The sequence below is a fragment of the Tenebrio molitor genome, chromosome 2 (genome assembly GCF_963966145.1).
Source record: "Tenebrio molitor chromosome 2, icTenMoli1.1, whole genome shotgun sequence".
Classification (NCBI taxonomy): domain Eukaryota; kingdom Metazoa; phylum Arthropoda; class Insecta; order Coleoptera; family Tenebrionidae; genus Tenebrio; species Tenebrio molitor.
The window spans coordinates 16,900,282-16,914,388 of NC_091047.1; the positions used below are offsets into that span (position 1 = coordinate 16,900,282).

At 44.3% G+C, this 14,107-nt stretch overlaps 4 protein-coding genes across 4 annotated transcripts; 2 read left to right on the forward strand and 2 right to left on the reverse strand.

Annotated features, from left to right (window-relative positions):
- The first annotated feature begins 85 nt into the window (after positions 1–85).
- Positions 86–776, forward strand: ATPsynCF6 (ATP synthase, coupling factor 6). Its single transcript, XM_069040172.1, has 3 exons — positions 86–230; positions 355–515; positions 566–776. The coding sequence occupies exons 1-3, from the start codon at positions 186–188 to the stop codon at positions 729–731; spliced, it is 372 nt and encodes a 123-aa protein (XP_068896273.1). The 5' UTR covers positions 86–185; the 3' UTR covers positions 732–776.
- On the reverse strand, positions 765–8,780 carry PolE1 (DNA polymerase epsilon catalytic subunit 1). Its single transcript, XM_069040168.1, is given in 17 exon segments — positions 765–1,220; positions 1,271–1,425; positions 1,477–2,471; positions 2,523–3,060; positions 3,118–3,477; positions 3,677–4,588; positions 4,668–5,033; positions 5,079–5,519; positions 5,594–5,767; positions 5,818–6,085; positions 6,139–6,672; positions 6,719–6,912; positions 7,209–7,844; positions 7,898–8,127; positions 8,180–8,398; positions 8,447–8,570; positions 8,616–8,780. Coding segments are annotated over 17 exon segments (6,660 nt in total). The 5' UTR covers positions 8,693–8,780; the 3' UTR covers positions 765–783.
- A 516-nt stretch (positions 8,781–9,296) lies between these two features.
- Positions 9,297–11,406, reverse strand: IntS11 (integrator complex subunit 11). The gene has a single exon (XM_069040170.1). The coding sequence runs from the start codon at positions 11,308–11,310 to the stop codon at positions 9,523–9,525; it is 1,788 nt and encodes a 595-aa protein (XP_068896271.1). The 5' UTR covers positions 11,311–11,406; the 3' UTR covers positions 9,297–9,522.
- A 292-nt stretch (positions 11,407–11,698) lies between these two features.
- Positions 11,699–14,099, forward strand: PIG-G (phosphatidylinositol glycan anchor biosynthesis class G). The gene is made up of 2 exons (XM_069040169.1): positions 11,699–12,263; positions 12,311–14,099. Exons 1-2 carry the CDS (start codon positions 11,699–11,701, stop codon positions 14,086–14,088), a joined length of 2,343 nt encoding a protein of 780 aa, XP_068896270.1. The 3' UTR covers positions 14,089–14,099.
- The last annotated feature ends 8 nt before the right edge of the window (positions 14,100–14,107 follow it).

Genomic DNA, 14,107 nt, shown 5'->3' on the forward strand with positions numbered 1-14,107 from the left:
TCACTCTTGTTTAGGCATCGATAAGAGCATATTTGATAAAATTACAACAGTACATGAACATTAAGACAAATAAAGTAAATGTAATATAATAGCAGCCAACACAACAGAAACAAAATAACCAAAAATAACTCTCAATTCAATAGTCTCAAATCTCAATTCAATTCTCAATAAGTGTCAAAGGGTGGATGAATCTTATTGGGAATTTTGCATTATTCCCCGGTTCTCTCAAGGTAAATATCACATTGCAACATCTATTACTTATTTAATAATTCTCAATATTGTTGGAAATCGGTATTTAATTTTGTAGAACAATTTTTGGTCTATTACATAACTCTTAACCTCACTTTCACCTAGATGTTGTCTTATCAAATTTTGGGGAACGTCCACAAGGCGACGCGGGCCGCGATTCATAGTCGCAACATTGGAATTCTCGCCCCTTGTCTACAGAAGGCAACTGACCCAATTCAGCAATTGTTTGTTGAAAAACTCAGAGAATACAAGCAGAAGAGTGAAGGGTAAGTTTGTGCACCACTCTTATATCAATATTTTAAATAAATTGGTTAAGTGGTACCAAATTGGTGGAGCCATCTCCAGACATCCAGAAGGAGTTGACTTCCGAGTTGGACAAAGTGGCTAAAGCTTACGGTGGTGGTCCTGGAGTTGACATGACCCAGTTTCCCTCAATAAAATTCACTGATCCAGTTATTGACCCCATCAACTTAGAAAAATAGAATTTTAGTAGTTTGTTGTAAAGTTAATAAACATTTAAAAGAAAATCGAGTTTTATTCATAAATTAAATGCAAAGTCTGTTCAGTGGTTTGCCTCAAAGCTGACATATTGAAGGTTTCAGCCAAGGAGTGAAATGTCTCGATTAACCTGACCAGATCATCTTTTGAAATTAGACATTTGAAATTTCCCGCACACTGACAGTGCATCATCAAATTGTCCATTTTTATCTGGCCACACTTTTTACATTGTAAATCTTGGAGATTGTAGGCGAGGAATTTTCTGTTGATCGTGTCGAGCAGAAAGAGCTCGATTTCGGCGTTGTCGTACGACGTGTTACATAACGGACACAACCAAGCCGAACTCGACCGATATTGGTCTCTTCCTAGGTCGATATCTCTGCAATGATTGCAAGCCTTGCAGATCACTTGAGGTATGACGTACGACACGGAAGTGTCCTTCCATACAGCCTTGTCCGAAAATTCTCCAACCCCTGCGAGGCACACGAATAATTAAAAACAAAACAAGAACAAAAAAACCTACCAACAAGACGCAACAAATTGCTTTTTAAATGAGCGACGGTGTCTTTTATGGCCGAATCCAAACCCAGGACTTGGCAAATTGCCTTGATGAATTCCAGCGCCGGACTTGTGCCGTCAGCTGAAGGTTTGAGACGACTGTTGATCTTCTCGGTGATCCTTGATTCAAAGTTTTTAAAAGTGCTTATTTTCGACGCATTCGCTACTTACTGAAACAACTTCTGACTGATTTCCCCTGACAAAATTTCTTTGGCGTACTCGGCGACCTCCTCGTGGGCCCCCAGACCCAACGAGGGTTGACTACAAACCGCCCTGACAATCGTAGAATTTTCCATTTGCTTCATCCGAGTGTACACCGCGTTGATATATCCTGCGATCACCGCGTTGAAACCGTTGCGACAACCTCCACTTTCCGGAAGACGCTCCGCTAAATTCCAGTTCATGACTACCGCTAACTACGACGAAACTTTCTCATTTCTCGATCAATCCTCGTTCCCAACACTCACCCCATCTTGTTCCTCATCGTCTTCCACATTTTCTTGACCGCTGACCTCGTTCTGCAAGCTGTCCGGGAGCTTCCCTTGAATCCCGGCGAAATTCGCTGCGTCCAGCCACACCAAATGCTCCCAACACTGCCTGTAGGTGATTTCCAAAGAGTGAAACAGCTCTTTGTTTCTGATGGAAGTAACCACGAACTCCACGTTGGCGATGGCGTCCTCGACGCTTTTCTTCTTCGAGCAGATGACGATCTTGTTAAAGTTGGCGTAAACGATGGTGCAACCCAGCCGCTTGAACTCCGCCACCAGTTGCAAGAATAGTTTCTTCATCAAGTTTTGGAGGGTTCTGAGCAGGGCAGGGTCGTAGAGGAGGGCTTTTGGCGACCTCAACCATCTGTAGAAGTGGATCACTTGGAAGTCGGCAAAAACGTTCCTGTGGAGGGAAATGTCTCTCATCCAAGTGCTCGCCATGGTTCGCAAGATCCTGAAGGCTTCGGCGCACCTGGCGGTCTCGTCGTATGTGGTCACCGCGGAATTGTCGCCCACCAGGTCTTCCAAAGAAGTCACTGCCGCGGCATCGAACGCAGTGATGGCGCTCGTACCTTCGATATCGGTCACATGGTGTGACTGCAAGAGGGTGTTAATCGCCAAACTGTCAACGTCTAACTCTACGCAGACGCTGGAGTACCATCCAGGGACGTTACACACCTGAAGGTCGCAGTTTAAGAATATTTTTTATTTTGTCGCTACCGTAAATACCTCGCTGGACCCCTCTTGATTCTCCGCCAGGAGTCTCGAATCGTTCTCCTGGACGCCTCCAAAGTCTGGCTTGTCCGTGGGCGAGCACCACATGACGTGATTCTGTCTTTCGAGATGACGCGCGTAGAAGAGATCTGAACCGAAGAGGGCCGGATCTGAGGGTATGTTGCCCACAGGAAGATGGAAGTAGCGACACTGCTCCGTCATCAAATCCAGGACGCGCTCGCTGTTCAGATAGTGTCGGAGAAGAGCTCGAGCCCCCACTTTCTGCCAGTCCATCACGTTGTACAGCTCCTCCATGTCCTGGACATGGATCTGGACCTGTGGAAAGTCGGAGAAGAGAGGGATGCGGCTTCGCAACGTGGTCATCTCCGTAGCGGACTGGACGGCGAGCAGAGTAGGTCCTTTCTTCTCATCTTTGTACACCTGGAGGGCCTTCTGGAGGTTCTTGTACACCTGATTGATGTCGGTCTCGATGCGCACCTCGAAAGTGATGGTGTCGGGTGGGAGCGAGTCTTCCTCGGAGCCCTTCTCCTTCCTAAATAAATGCAAAAGAAGTTTCTGGGGCTGTACTGAATGTTAACATCTAACTTACTTGGCTATTCGCTCGGCTTGGTACAGCTTTCCCAAATTCGGCATTAAATTAGTCCTGACAGAATCGACGACCACAACTACCGCCCTCTTCAGTGGATTTAGAAATAGGGCAAAGATCTGTTGAGGCTTGGTGGGATGTCGATGGTTGTAAAAGTACACGCGGCGCATGGAATGCTTCGGTAAATATTGTTGTCTCGTTGTATTTATGTCCAAATCGTTCAGAGAGAAACTGTCTTGACTCGAAGTTCCTGGCAACACTTTACAGACACACCCAATACGAAGCAAAACGCGAAACAGGGGCGGGACTTGAGTCTCGTACACACCCTCCACGTTCGGGTCGGTCTGATCCAAGTACAGTTTTCTACCAATTAAAAAAACATATAGAGATTAAAGAAAAATCACCCCTAGTAAACATATCGCACCGCCACAGACACGCCTCACAAGAATTACCCACTCCAATCTATTAGTCAAATCATCCACACAGCCTTTCGTTGAAATTAATCAGACACGTCTTCACATCAGTTGGTCACCCCCACACACTAATTTTTGCTAAAACTTACCTGCCATGTTCTTGAAAGACTTCTTCGGGAACTGTGTACATGTATAAATTAAACACCTGTCTAGATCTGGGCAACGTCCTGTTGCACTTCTTGAAAAGAGCCCCTTCTTCCACAGCTTTGGGTTCCTTCAAATTGGCGTAGAAGATTCTCGGCACCACCAACTTGACCTGGTGCAATTCGTTATGTACCAGGGCCCACAATTTATATTCTCCGGGTGTAGCGGTCGGTACCACTTGAATCACCTGCCAGGGTATCGTCAAAAGTGTCTTTTGCGCCCGTTGTATGAATCCCCCCAGAGTACCGTTCGCAGCTGACCGCAACACCGCGGTACTGCTCTTGATTTTCTTCTTGTTGCGGACCCCTTGATTCCTTTGTAGCGCTTGGAACACCCATTTGCGCTTCTGGAAGGCGATCCAAGCGTGGTGTTCCTCTGTGGTGGTACCGTAGGGTGGCGGATTTCCCATCACCTCTCTCCACGTCTTATTCAAGTCGTCCTCGTCGAATTCCGCGTCTTTGTCTGTACCTCTCTTGCGTTTGGACGTCGTCACCATGGGACGCTTTTCTCCTGGAGACTTTTTCTTACCGAAATCTTCCATGTCGGTGATTTGTGGTTTGGGGGCGGCCGAAAACATGTCGGTGATTCGACGTTGTTTGAAGGTGTCGTTCTTCTCGAGCATTTTTTTGTGGAGCCAATCAGGGTGACGGACTCGAGGTACCGGATTAGGTACTCCTTGCATGGCCGCCGGGATGGTGATGATCTTCTGAATGGCTCCGCCCAATCGCTCGATGTAGTAATTCCAATCGAGAATGTCGCGGATGTCGACGTCGTTCAAAGAGGAGTCCTTCAGCCATTTCCTCAGGTAGTACTTTTGGACGGTGATGTCGGATTGAAAGATCGCCAAAGGTATGGCCCTGGACAATTAGAACGATCATTTTATAAAACCTACAGTAGCATAAGAAGACAAAAGACTTGTACCACATCAGTACTGACCTCTCGGTGACTGGTGCTCCGTCTGGCTTCTTGGAGATGACATACTTGCAAGCCAAACCGGCATCCTTCACCATTTGATCCCCTAGAAATTCAGCCAGACGCTTGGCGGTACTGATCGAAGTACTCTTCTGTGCGCCGTACTCTTCCAGCTTCTTCGACATGGATCGATTTTCCGAGATCAGATCGAACAGTTCCGAATCGGGCATGTTGCGCCCATGCGAGAACAAAACATCCAACCAATAATCAGCCACTTGAGCCACGGCGGCGTAACACGACTCCAACGTGTCACCTTTGAGAAACGCTTCAAAAACAGACGACTGGAAGTTTTTGATCAATTGCAACTCGCCCCGACGTTTCACCTCAAAACTAACAATCATCACAATAGACACGTACATTTCGCTCTAATGGTACCCTTTCAGTTCCGCCAAAGTACCATCGAAGTTGAAGACGGCGTACCGCTTCTTCAGCTTCTTGCCCTCCTCCTTGGATGCAGGCAACACCATCGCCTTGTAGGGACCGTCGACTTCGAAGAAAATCGAATTCTCGCTCCTCTCTTCGTAAGTCAGGGTGTCGGGATCCGTCAGATCGTGGTACTGATCGTTGGTGAAGTGTTCCTTCACCATGGCGTTGAGTACCGCGTTGGGGTATGATATCACGAGTTTCTTTTTCTTCTCGTGGTTGGTGTGGAGGGTGAAGTTTTCGGGGAAAGAAGCGGGAAGGATGCACCAGATGCCGTCGGTATCCAATTCTAGGGGTCTCCCCACTTGTTCGATGATCTCGCGGGCCCTCATTATTATGTTGGCACCAGTGTAACACACGATTCCCGCCATCTCCATGCTGTGCCAGCGGGCTCTGAAAAATTGAGTCCCCCACGGATCCACTCGTAACTCTCTTTTTGCTAAAAAAAAAAAAAAACCAGTACTCACCCCCTGCGCATAACATAGCCGTAGAACGAGTTCAAGATGCACTTGTGGGCCAATTGGAGGGAGTCGTACAGCACCTCCCTGTTCTTGGCCGACTTGATCTCGGCCGCATCGCCGCCTTTGGTGGCGGCATTTACCGCCTGTTTCGCTTTTTTCGACAAGTCTTTGTATTCGTACCTGAAATCGCTGAAATGAACGACCGATATGGACAAAACCAGAGACTCAACCTTCTGTCCCTAAAAGCCCGGACAGTGTCGACATAAAACGAATTCTCCTTTTGACAGATGGTGGTGATGCGTTCCTCCACCTTCGTCACCTTCACCTTTTTGTACACTTTGCGGCAGTAGATGTTGAGGCGTTTCTTCTCCAAGTCGGCCTGTTCTTGCTTGGTCAACTGGTGGTAGGCTCTGGGTGCTTCTCCGGGGAACTTCGGAGGAAACTTCTCCGTTTCTAGTTGCTGTTGGATCGTGTGGTACTCGTTTCTAGACGCGGGCACTGAGATCGAGAAGTCTAAAGTAAACACATCTGACCAATTCATCATTACTCACTGTATTCAGCCCTCCACATCCAACTCATGTTCCTCTGGCATCTGGCTCCGGGTCTGTTGAAGTCGCAAGAAGCGCAGATGGTCTCGTCGACCATGGCGCACGGTTGGAGTCGATTGGTGAGAATAATGTTGGGGTACATCGCCCCCACGTCCAAGTGGTAGATCAGAGGCCGTTCTAATCTCATCGGTTGTTCCTTCAGGGAGGTCAACTTGGCGACGATTTCTTCAGAGACCGCCTCCAGATTGATTACGTCGGCAAGAGGCACTCCCTCTTCAATCTCTATGGCGTGAGCTAAAGTCTTCGGCACTTGATCGATCAGTTTGTTGAGGGCTTCGATTTCCAAACGAAATCTGCAAGGGATGTCCGCGCGGAACACCCCTGATTCGAGGGCCTCGACGTGACCCCCGACGTAAGTCTCTTGATGTAAAAGGTGACCGTCGTCCGTTAGTTTATTGAAAATGGTTTCTTCCTTGTTGGGGAAGATTATGTTGCAGTGGAAGGCCTCCACCATCAACAGAGCCTCACACAGGGTTCCTAGATGGAAGTTGAAAATCGAGAAAAAAAGATGTTACAGTCTCACCGGAGCCTTTGCGCAACACTTCATCCGGTTCGCAGGGGATTATGGTACACAATGCGAAGATAAAGGGGTGGACGTACTGCATGTAGAGGTAGTAAGTGGCAACGGCGTCGGAAACCGAGTAATTTGAGAGAACCTGGGGTTGAGAGGCGGCCAAAGGGCACATCTCTTCGGGATCCAACTCTACAGGGTCGTATCTATAAACACCCAAGAGAGTAACACCAAATCCGTACATACATATTAATACAGAAATATTTTGTGTAGGAAATTGTACATTTACCCCACCCCTTTATGATGCAAGCCTATGGTTTGTGATACAAGCCTATGGGGACACATTATAAGCGTTTTAACCCCGCCTTCTACGGGGTACTGTCCATTACCGCTTACAAATTGTACCTTGACCCCACCTTCTGCAAAATTCCAACCACTAACTGAACTTTGGCGCCACCTTTCCCAATTTTATCATTTTTATGTGCAATTTTATGTTATTTACCTGAGTTTAGCTTTGGCTACGGCCTTGAGATTCTGCGATCCGACCGGCAGATACGAATCCCTCTTGACCCAACAAAGACAGTCCATGTGGATGGCGGGGCGGCAAGAATAAACGTCATTTCTGTCCCTCGAAAATCCAATTTCTTGCTTCATGTCCAGGTCGTAGACCGCCGCTCTGGTTTCGACGAAGGGCCAATCGAAGAAGTCGCCGTTGTATGTAACAAAAATGTGAGGGCGCACGTCCATTATGTGGTCGAAAAATTTCTGAATCAATGCCATTTCGTTCGGTTCATTAAAAATCGTGAATTTTCCCTCAAATTCTGGTTTTGGTGTGTATTCAAAATCCTCAATGTCTGATGATAAAATTTCCCGGTTGGTTATCAGATAACCTTGACCATCAATCATGTAGGAAATCATCATGATTTGATCAGTGTTGGCGTCGGGAAATTTTAGCGGGAGTTTTGTTGTTTCTATGTCAAAAGCAAGAACGATGGGTTCAGGGCGTTCAATGATGTCGTTACGCATGGTGATTAAGGGAGGGTCAGTGGTAGCTCCTTTGCATTTTATTGTGTACCAACACCCGCAAAAAATTTTTAAATCGATGGAAACCCTGACGTGATAGGGTACATCATATTCTCTGAAATTTAAAAAAAAAAAATCGAGGAAATTATCATTTTGCAGAATATATACCGGATGTCTAAGATATTTTCCATTTGATCTGTAACAGCTTTCGACACTGTCGCAATTGTCTTCTCTGTTAAAATATCTGTCAGCATTTCAGTATAAAAAGTATTTGAATTTTCACGCTCTTTATTTCTTCTGACAACTTTTAAAATTTCCTTTCTAACCTTAATTAAATCAGTCTGATTAAAAAATGACAGTTTGATGTATCTTTGCTTTAGTCCAATGAGATGATTGGGCTGCAATTTTTTAAATGATTTAAGTAAAATCAAATGCAAGACACAAATTTACCAGATCCAAATCTTCTTTCGTAATAATTTCAATTTTGCCAATAGTCCCTGCAAATTTCTTGCTCAAAAACTGGGAAACTTCTTGTAAAAGTTCCCTTCTGGTTAAAATGTAAAAATAGGGCATATAACAATACGACACTTTAAAACGGGTACCATCTTCTTCCATAAAATAAAAATCTACTGCTGCTACTAATCGTTTGTCTTCATCTAATATCTCACTCTACAAAAAAAAATATTACAAACGCTTTACAGATTCCAATCTTATTACTGAGTGCATGTTTAGCAAAAATCCGGTTCTTTCTGTGTGATCCCGCACCCTTTCAAAGCCGTATTTCGCGTCGATTGTATCATTTTCGATTATTAGACGCAACCTAACCTCTGAAGTTTCTTCCCTAAAACATCACAGTAAGAAAAGTAGTGACAACTAGAAAAGTCACCTGTTGGAGTCGGTATTTCTTTTAAATGATTTGGTTTCACGCTCTGGGCGATATTTTTCTGTAATTTCTTGCATCATTTTTCAATGTTTAAACTCTCATCTCACCTATTGACATGATTTTCGCGCCTTTTTGATGCTATAGAACAATTGTTCTTTTGACATTGGCAATACTGCGCACTTCTAGAATTAAAACCGTGGAGGGAGAAAAGTCTTTTCTCCCTCCACGATTAAAACTATAGTTATTTTTATATTAAGTGCGTGAAGAGAGTGTTTTTTGTGCATGAAAAGGTCTTTTACGCCGAGACGAAGGTCGAGGCAGTATAAGCCTTTGAATGCACAAAAACATCTTCACGCACGAAATATAAACAATATTTTTCTATAATTGATTCAAAAAATTGAAATTAAAAATTCAAATTTTTGAAGGAACTCTGAAGTTTCAATGCAGTGACCATGTTGCTAGGTAACTAATAAAATACAGTGCGTGAAGTGAAACACAGAAATAGTCGTGTGCGTGAAATCGCATTTCACACACTGTTTTGTATGGTTTCTATGGTTTCGATCTTACTAACAATGCAAAAAGAAATACACGTTAGAAAATGACCCACTTCAGGCACCGATAACTATGCGTGAATTTCAATTTTTTGAATCAATAATAGAAAAAAGTTATTAAAACTTCACTGTATACACAAGAATGCGACTTTATTTATAATAAAATGTACAATACGATTTAAAAGAGGAACTAAATCTGTATTAGTAATCAATAAACAATTTTATCTTAAACAATTGCAATGAACGTAATATCTTTAGTGATTTTAGTTCTACGAACTAAGAGGCACGGCTGCACTTGTGCCGCCATTTTAACAAATCAAATTTGAAATAATCACCCAAGGCACATTTCATGCAAAATGCTATTGTCCCATACAGTTCAGCATATTCAGGATGTAACTGCCCAAATCTTCGTCTTGATTGGTCCACGAAACGTACACATTCTTTTGCTCGTCTTCATCGCCTTCAACTTTAACCAAAACTGACTCTACAGAGATTTCACCTTCTGCAAAGGTAACAGACCACTGTGGCAAATTTTCTTTGATGAAAAGATGCAACTTATGCGCGGTGGAAAGCGCCGGTCCCGTATCGTTGATGTGGACGGTTGAAGAAAATCTTATGATGTGTCTGTTAATCCCGGCTTCTTTGCACGCATCGTCGACATCCATCAAGCAGACGTTGTTCTCCCTCATGACCAAGACGCCATGAAGGGTGCGTCTACGTTTCGGATCGGGGGGCAAAGCGCTGAATTTTTTCGCTTCGGTTTTGAGCAAAGGGAGAGACACGTCGATGGGGATTTTTACGGGGGTACTGATAACGCAAGTTTCTCCGTTGGCGGGGTTGTAGCACTTCAGATTGAATTCCTGTTGGATTTTCTGTTTGAGAAACTCCATCTTCTCGGCTTCTCCGTGGACCAACATGACGTTGCGAGGTTCGCAGTGCTGGATCAACTGCATGATGCCCTTGGCATCGGCGTGAGCCGAAAAGCTCATGTATTCGACAGACATCTTTACTTCGACGATTTGCTTGTTCTCGAATTCGACTCGCTTGGCCCCGTTCAGTATTTTATGACCTACGGTGCCTTGGACGCAGAAGCCCGGCATTATCACCATGTTGTTCTCGTTTGGGGCCCACTTTTTGAAAATTTGTAGGCTTAAGCCTGCGTGCAACATACCGGGAGTGGCGAAGACTACCATGGGTCCCGGATTATCAATGTATTGTCTGTCGAAAGGTTTGATGTGCTTGAAGTCGAACATGTTTCTTTGGACGAAGGTCTTCCGGATCTTCTGATTGGTCCACGTTATGAACATTTTGTAGTAGTTGTTGGCTTTTTCTGTGAGGCCCAGAGCGAAGTAAACTGGCGCTTTGAGGTTCATCCGCTCCCAATAAGTTTCTAATAAAATACACAACTCTTGGGCCCTACCTAATGCAAATACGGGGATCAAAACCTTGCCCCCTCGGTCCATACATTCATGCACTTTTTTCAAAAAGTCGCGCTCACGACACCTTTTCGAGTCCCTAATGGTTGTCGCGTATGTAGACTCAGATATTAGCAAATCAGGTCGACATTTGTCTATCCATGCAGCACCCAAGTGTCGATCAGGCGTCATGTTGTAGTCTCCCGTGTAGACCACCGACTGAGACCCCACCCTTATCCAGAACATCCCCGCCCCCAACACGTGTCCCGCGTAATACGCTTTGATCTCGATCTCGCTGTCCACCATCAAAGACTGGTGCAGAGTTACCGCTATCACTTTCTTCATGCAGTCTTTGATCATCTGCGACGTGAAAAAATTTTGGTCACCTTTCTTCTCCACTGACACCTTCCTCATATCCTCCAGCAAAATAGGGGCTATAGCTTTGGTCGGATGGGTCATATAGATGGGGCCCGAATAGCCGACCATTTCGGACATGTAGGGAAGGGCGCCACAGTGATCCAAATGAAAATGCGAAATTATGACGCAATCGATGTACGAAGTGAGGGGACCCTCTTGAGATATGTAGGAGAAGTCAGGAAAGCGGCGCTCGTCGTTGAACCCCATGTGCATACCACAGTCCAGCATGATGTTCTTGCCCCCCATTGTGAGGAGGATGCAGCTACGACCGACGTCCTGGCCGGCCCCCAGAGGGGTTAACTTGATGTCAGGCATGGTGTTCACAAATCAGTCACTTTAATGAACTAACACAACACATCCACACCGGTTGTATTTCAGGTTATGTTTATTTTGTTATATATCATTCTATCATGAGACAATTGAACTACTAACAATAACAAATCGTGGCGTCACTTTGACACCTGTCAAATGTAGATGTCTCAGAATTTGTAAAATTAATAATTATTAACAATTATGCTGGGGTTGTGTGGTTGTGTTATTTAATCATTGATAAGACTGATTAAACGTAGATAAAATGCGACGGAAATACAGAAAAAAATGTGCGAGGTGTGCCAAAATCAAAAGAGTATAATCGCATTGCTCTATCTGTCAGGTGTCAAACACATCATTCAATTTTGAATTTCTCCTAAAATATTTTTTAATAATGTTTGTGTATTATGTGATCGCCGTACTGTCAATTTTGCTATATCTGCATGGATTTTTTCCAATTCCGGCGAGACCTTTGCCTCAATCAATCCGCAATAACAACACTGAGACTTCTTCGAGGTATCAGAAAGCAGTTATAATAATCATCGACGCTCTGCGTCTGGACTTCATCAGTGACACCACGACTCCGTTTTTGTCGAAAGCGTATAAAAATACTGGTTGTTTTATTCAGGTCAAAGTCGAGACCCCCACGGTGACTTTACCGCGAATCAAAGCGCTGACGACAGGTAACGTACCCCAATTCGTCGACATCATTTTCAATTTGGCGAGTCCCACAAAAGTGGAGGACAGTTTTATTCATCGAGCCCACGTCAAGGGGAAAAAAATCGTTTTTTACGGCGACGACATCTGGGTCAAGTTATTTCCCGATCAGTTCACGAGGAGTGAGGGGACTTCCTCGTTTTTCGTCAACGACTTTACAGAAGTCGACGACAACGTGACCAGAAACGTCAGATTAGAAAACGCGAGGAATGACTGGGACATCATGATTTTGCACTATTTAGGTGGGAATTTGTAATAAATTTGGGTCATTCTGAAATACTGGTTGCAGGATTGGACCACATAGGACACGTGTACGGACCCAAGTCCCCGCTCATATCGACCAAACTGAGAGAAATGGACTCCATTGTTGAAGAAATCTACAAATCTCGGGGAAATACTCTTTTTATGATAACAGGTGACCACGGGATGAGAGACAGTGGGGGGCACGGGGGATCGACGTATCCCGAAACAAATGTCCCTCTTCTAGTCTTAAATATGCCCTGCGTTAACGACACTTTCGCGCAAATCGATATTCCCGCGAATTTGGCGATCCTGTTAGGTGTCGACATTCCAGCGACGAGCATCGGACAACTCCAAGTTAGCCTATTGGGTCATCTGAATTTGTCCGAATTCTTGCAAGCTCTGAAATACAACGCGATTCTGCTGCGGAACAAAGCAGACCTGTGTGGGGAAAATATCGAAACGGCGAATCATTTTCTGGACTTGTTCTTACTCAACAACGACAAAGGGTTGGCTAACGACGCTATTAGAGTGTACCAGACTTGCGCCAAAACTATCAGCGAGAGGCTGTTGAAAAGCTCCGTTCAACAGAATCTGGACTCTCTCATAATCGCAACGTTAATAGCGCTGATTGTGTTGTTGAAGATACTTCAAAATATCTCGGCCGTGGAAAGTGCGTCCCGAGTACACCGTTTAGAACAAGCCGCGATGTTGGGAATGCTCGTTTTGCAGTTTGTAGGCCTACACTTCTATGTAACGCTCGTTTTCATAGCGACAACTTTATTTTTATTTTATCAAAACCTGACGTGTTTCACAGCAAAACACGTGAAAGGTGTTCGAAAGTCATTCTTGACTTTCATGTCCGTTTTACACCCTTTCATTTTTATGTCGTCGAGTTTTCTCGAAGAGGAGCACCAATTCTGGTACTTCTTTAGCAACACTTTTATCGTTTTTAATATATTCGCGAACAAGTTGAAATCTTGGTTCTTTCTTTTTGTTGCTCTTAGATTCGTAAGAACAATCAATCAAGTAGGAGATAAGTGGGCGTCGGTGCCTGATTTGGCCGATTGGTTGCTGCAAAATGACCATCGCTTTTTTCTGCAACTCATTTTCGTGGTGGGCCTGGTCCTGTCGTATCGTTGCAATTCTCTGTTTACCTCTCATAGAATTATTAAAGTCTTGGACGGGGTCATCTTGGTTTTGATCTATGCATACAGAATGGTCTCGAACGAAAGTATAATGTTGGGACAGGTTTTGTGGTTGTTGATTTTTGTAAAATTTGTCTTCGTCATGTCAAACGGTGACGGTTTTTTACCGGTATGGATTTTGATCGTCAATCTGTTACTGAAGCCCCACAATGCCATATTAATTCCGATATGTGTATTGGCAAGTCGACTGTTTCATGGCATTTTGAAAACAGAAACTCTAGTATTGGCACATTGGTGGTTGGGTAATTTACTATTTTTTGCCCAAGGACACGACAACAGTTTAGCGAGTGTCGACATATCAGCCGGATACGTCGGATTGAGGGAATACGAGCCAGTTATTGTCTTTCCGCAAGTCTTATGTCACACATACGCCCTTCCAGTTTTGAGTCACTTGTTACTGTTTACAAATAAACAAATTGACGTCTTCGAAAGTCTCTCTGTGTTTGTATTTTTCAGGTTGTACGTTATTGTGATTGTATTTATGGTAACGTTTATACAAAGACATCATCTTTTTGTTTGGTCAGTTTTTGCTCCAAAAATGTTTGTAGAAGCGAGTCATTTTGGATTTTTATTTGTTGAAGTGTGTTGTTATTACTTAAGAGGTTTGATAAATAAATAATGTTTTTGAAAGGATCTGC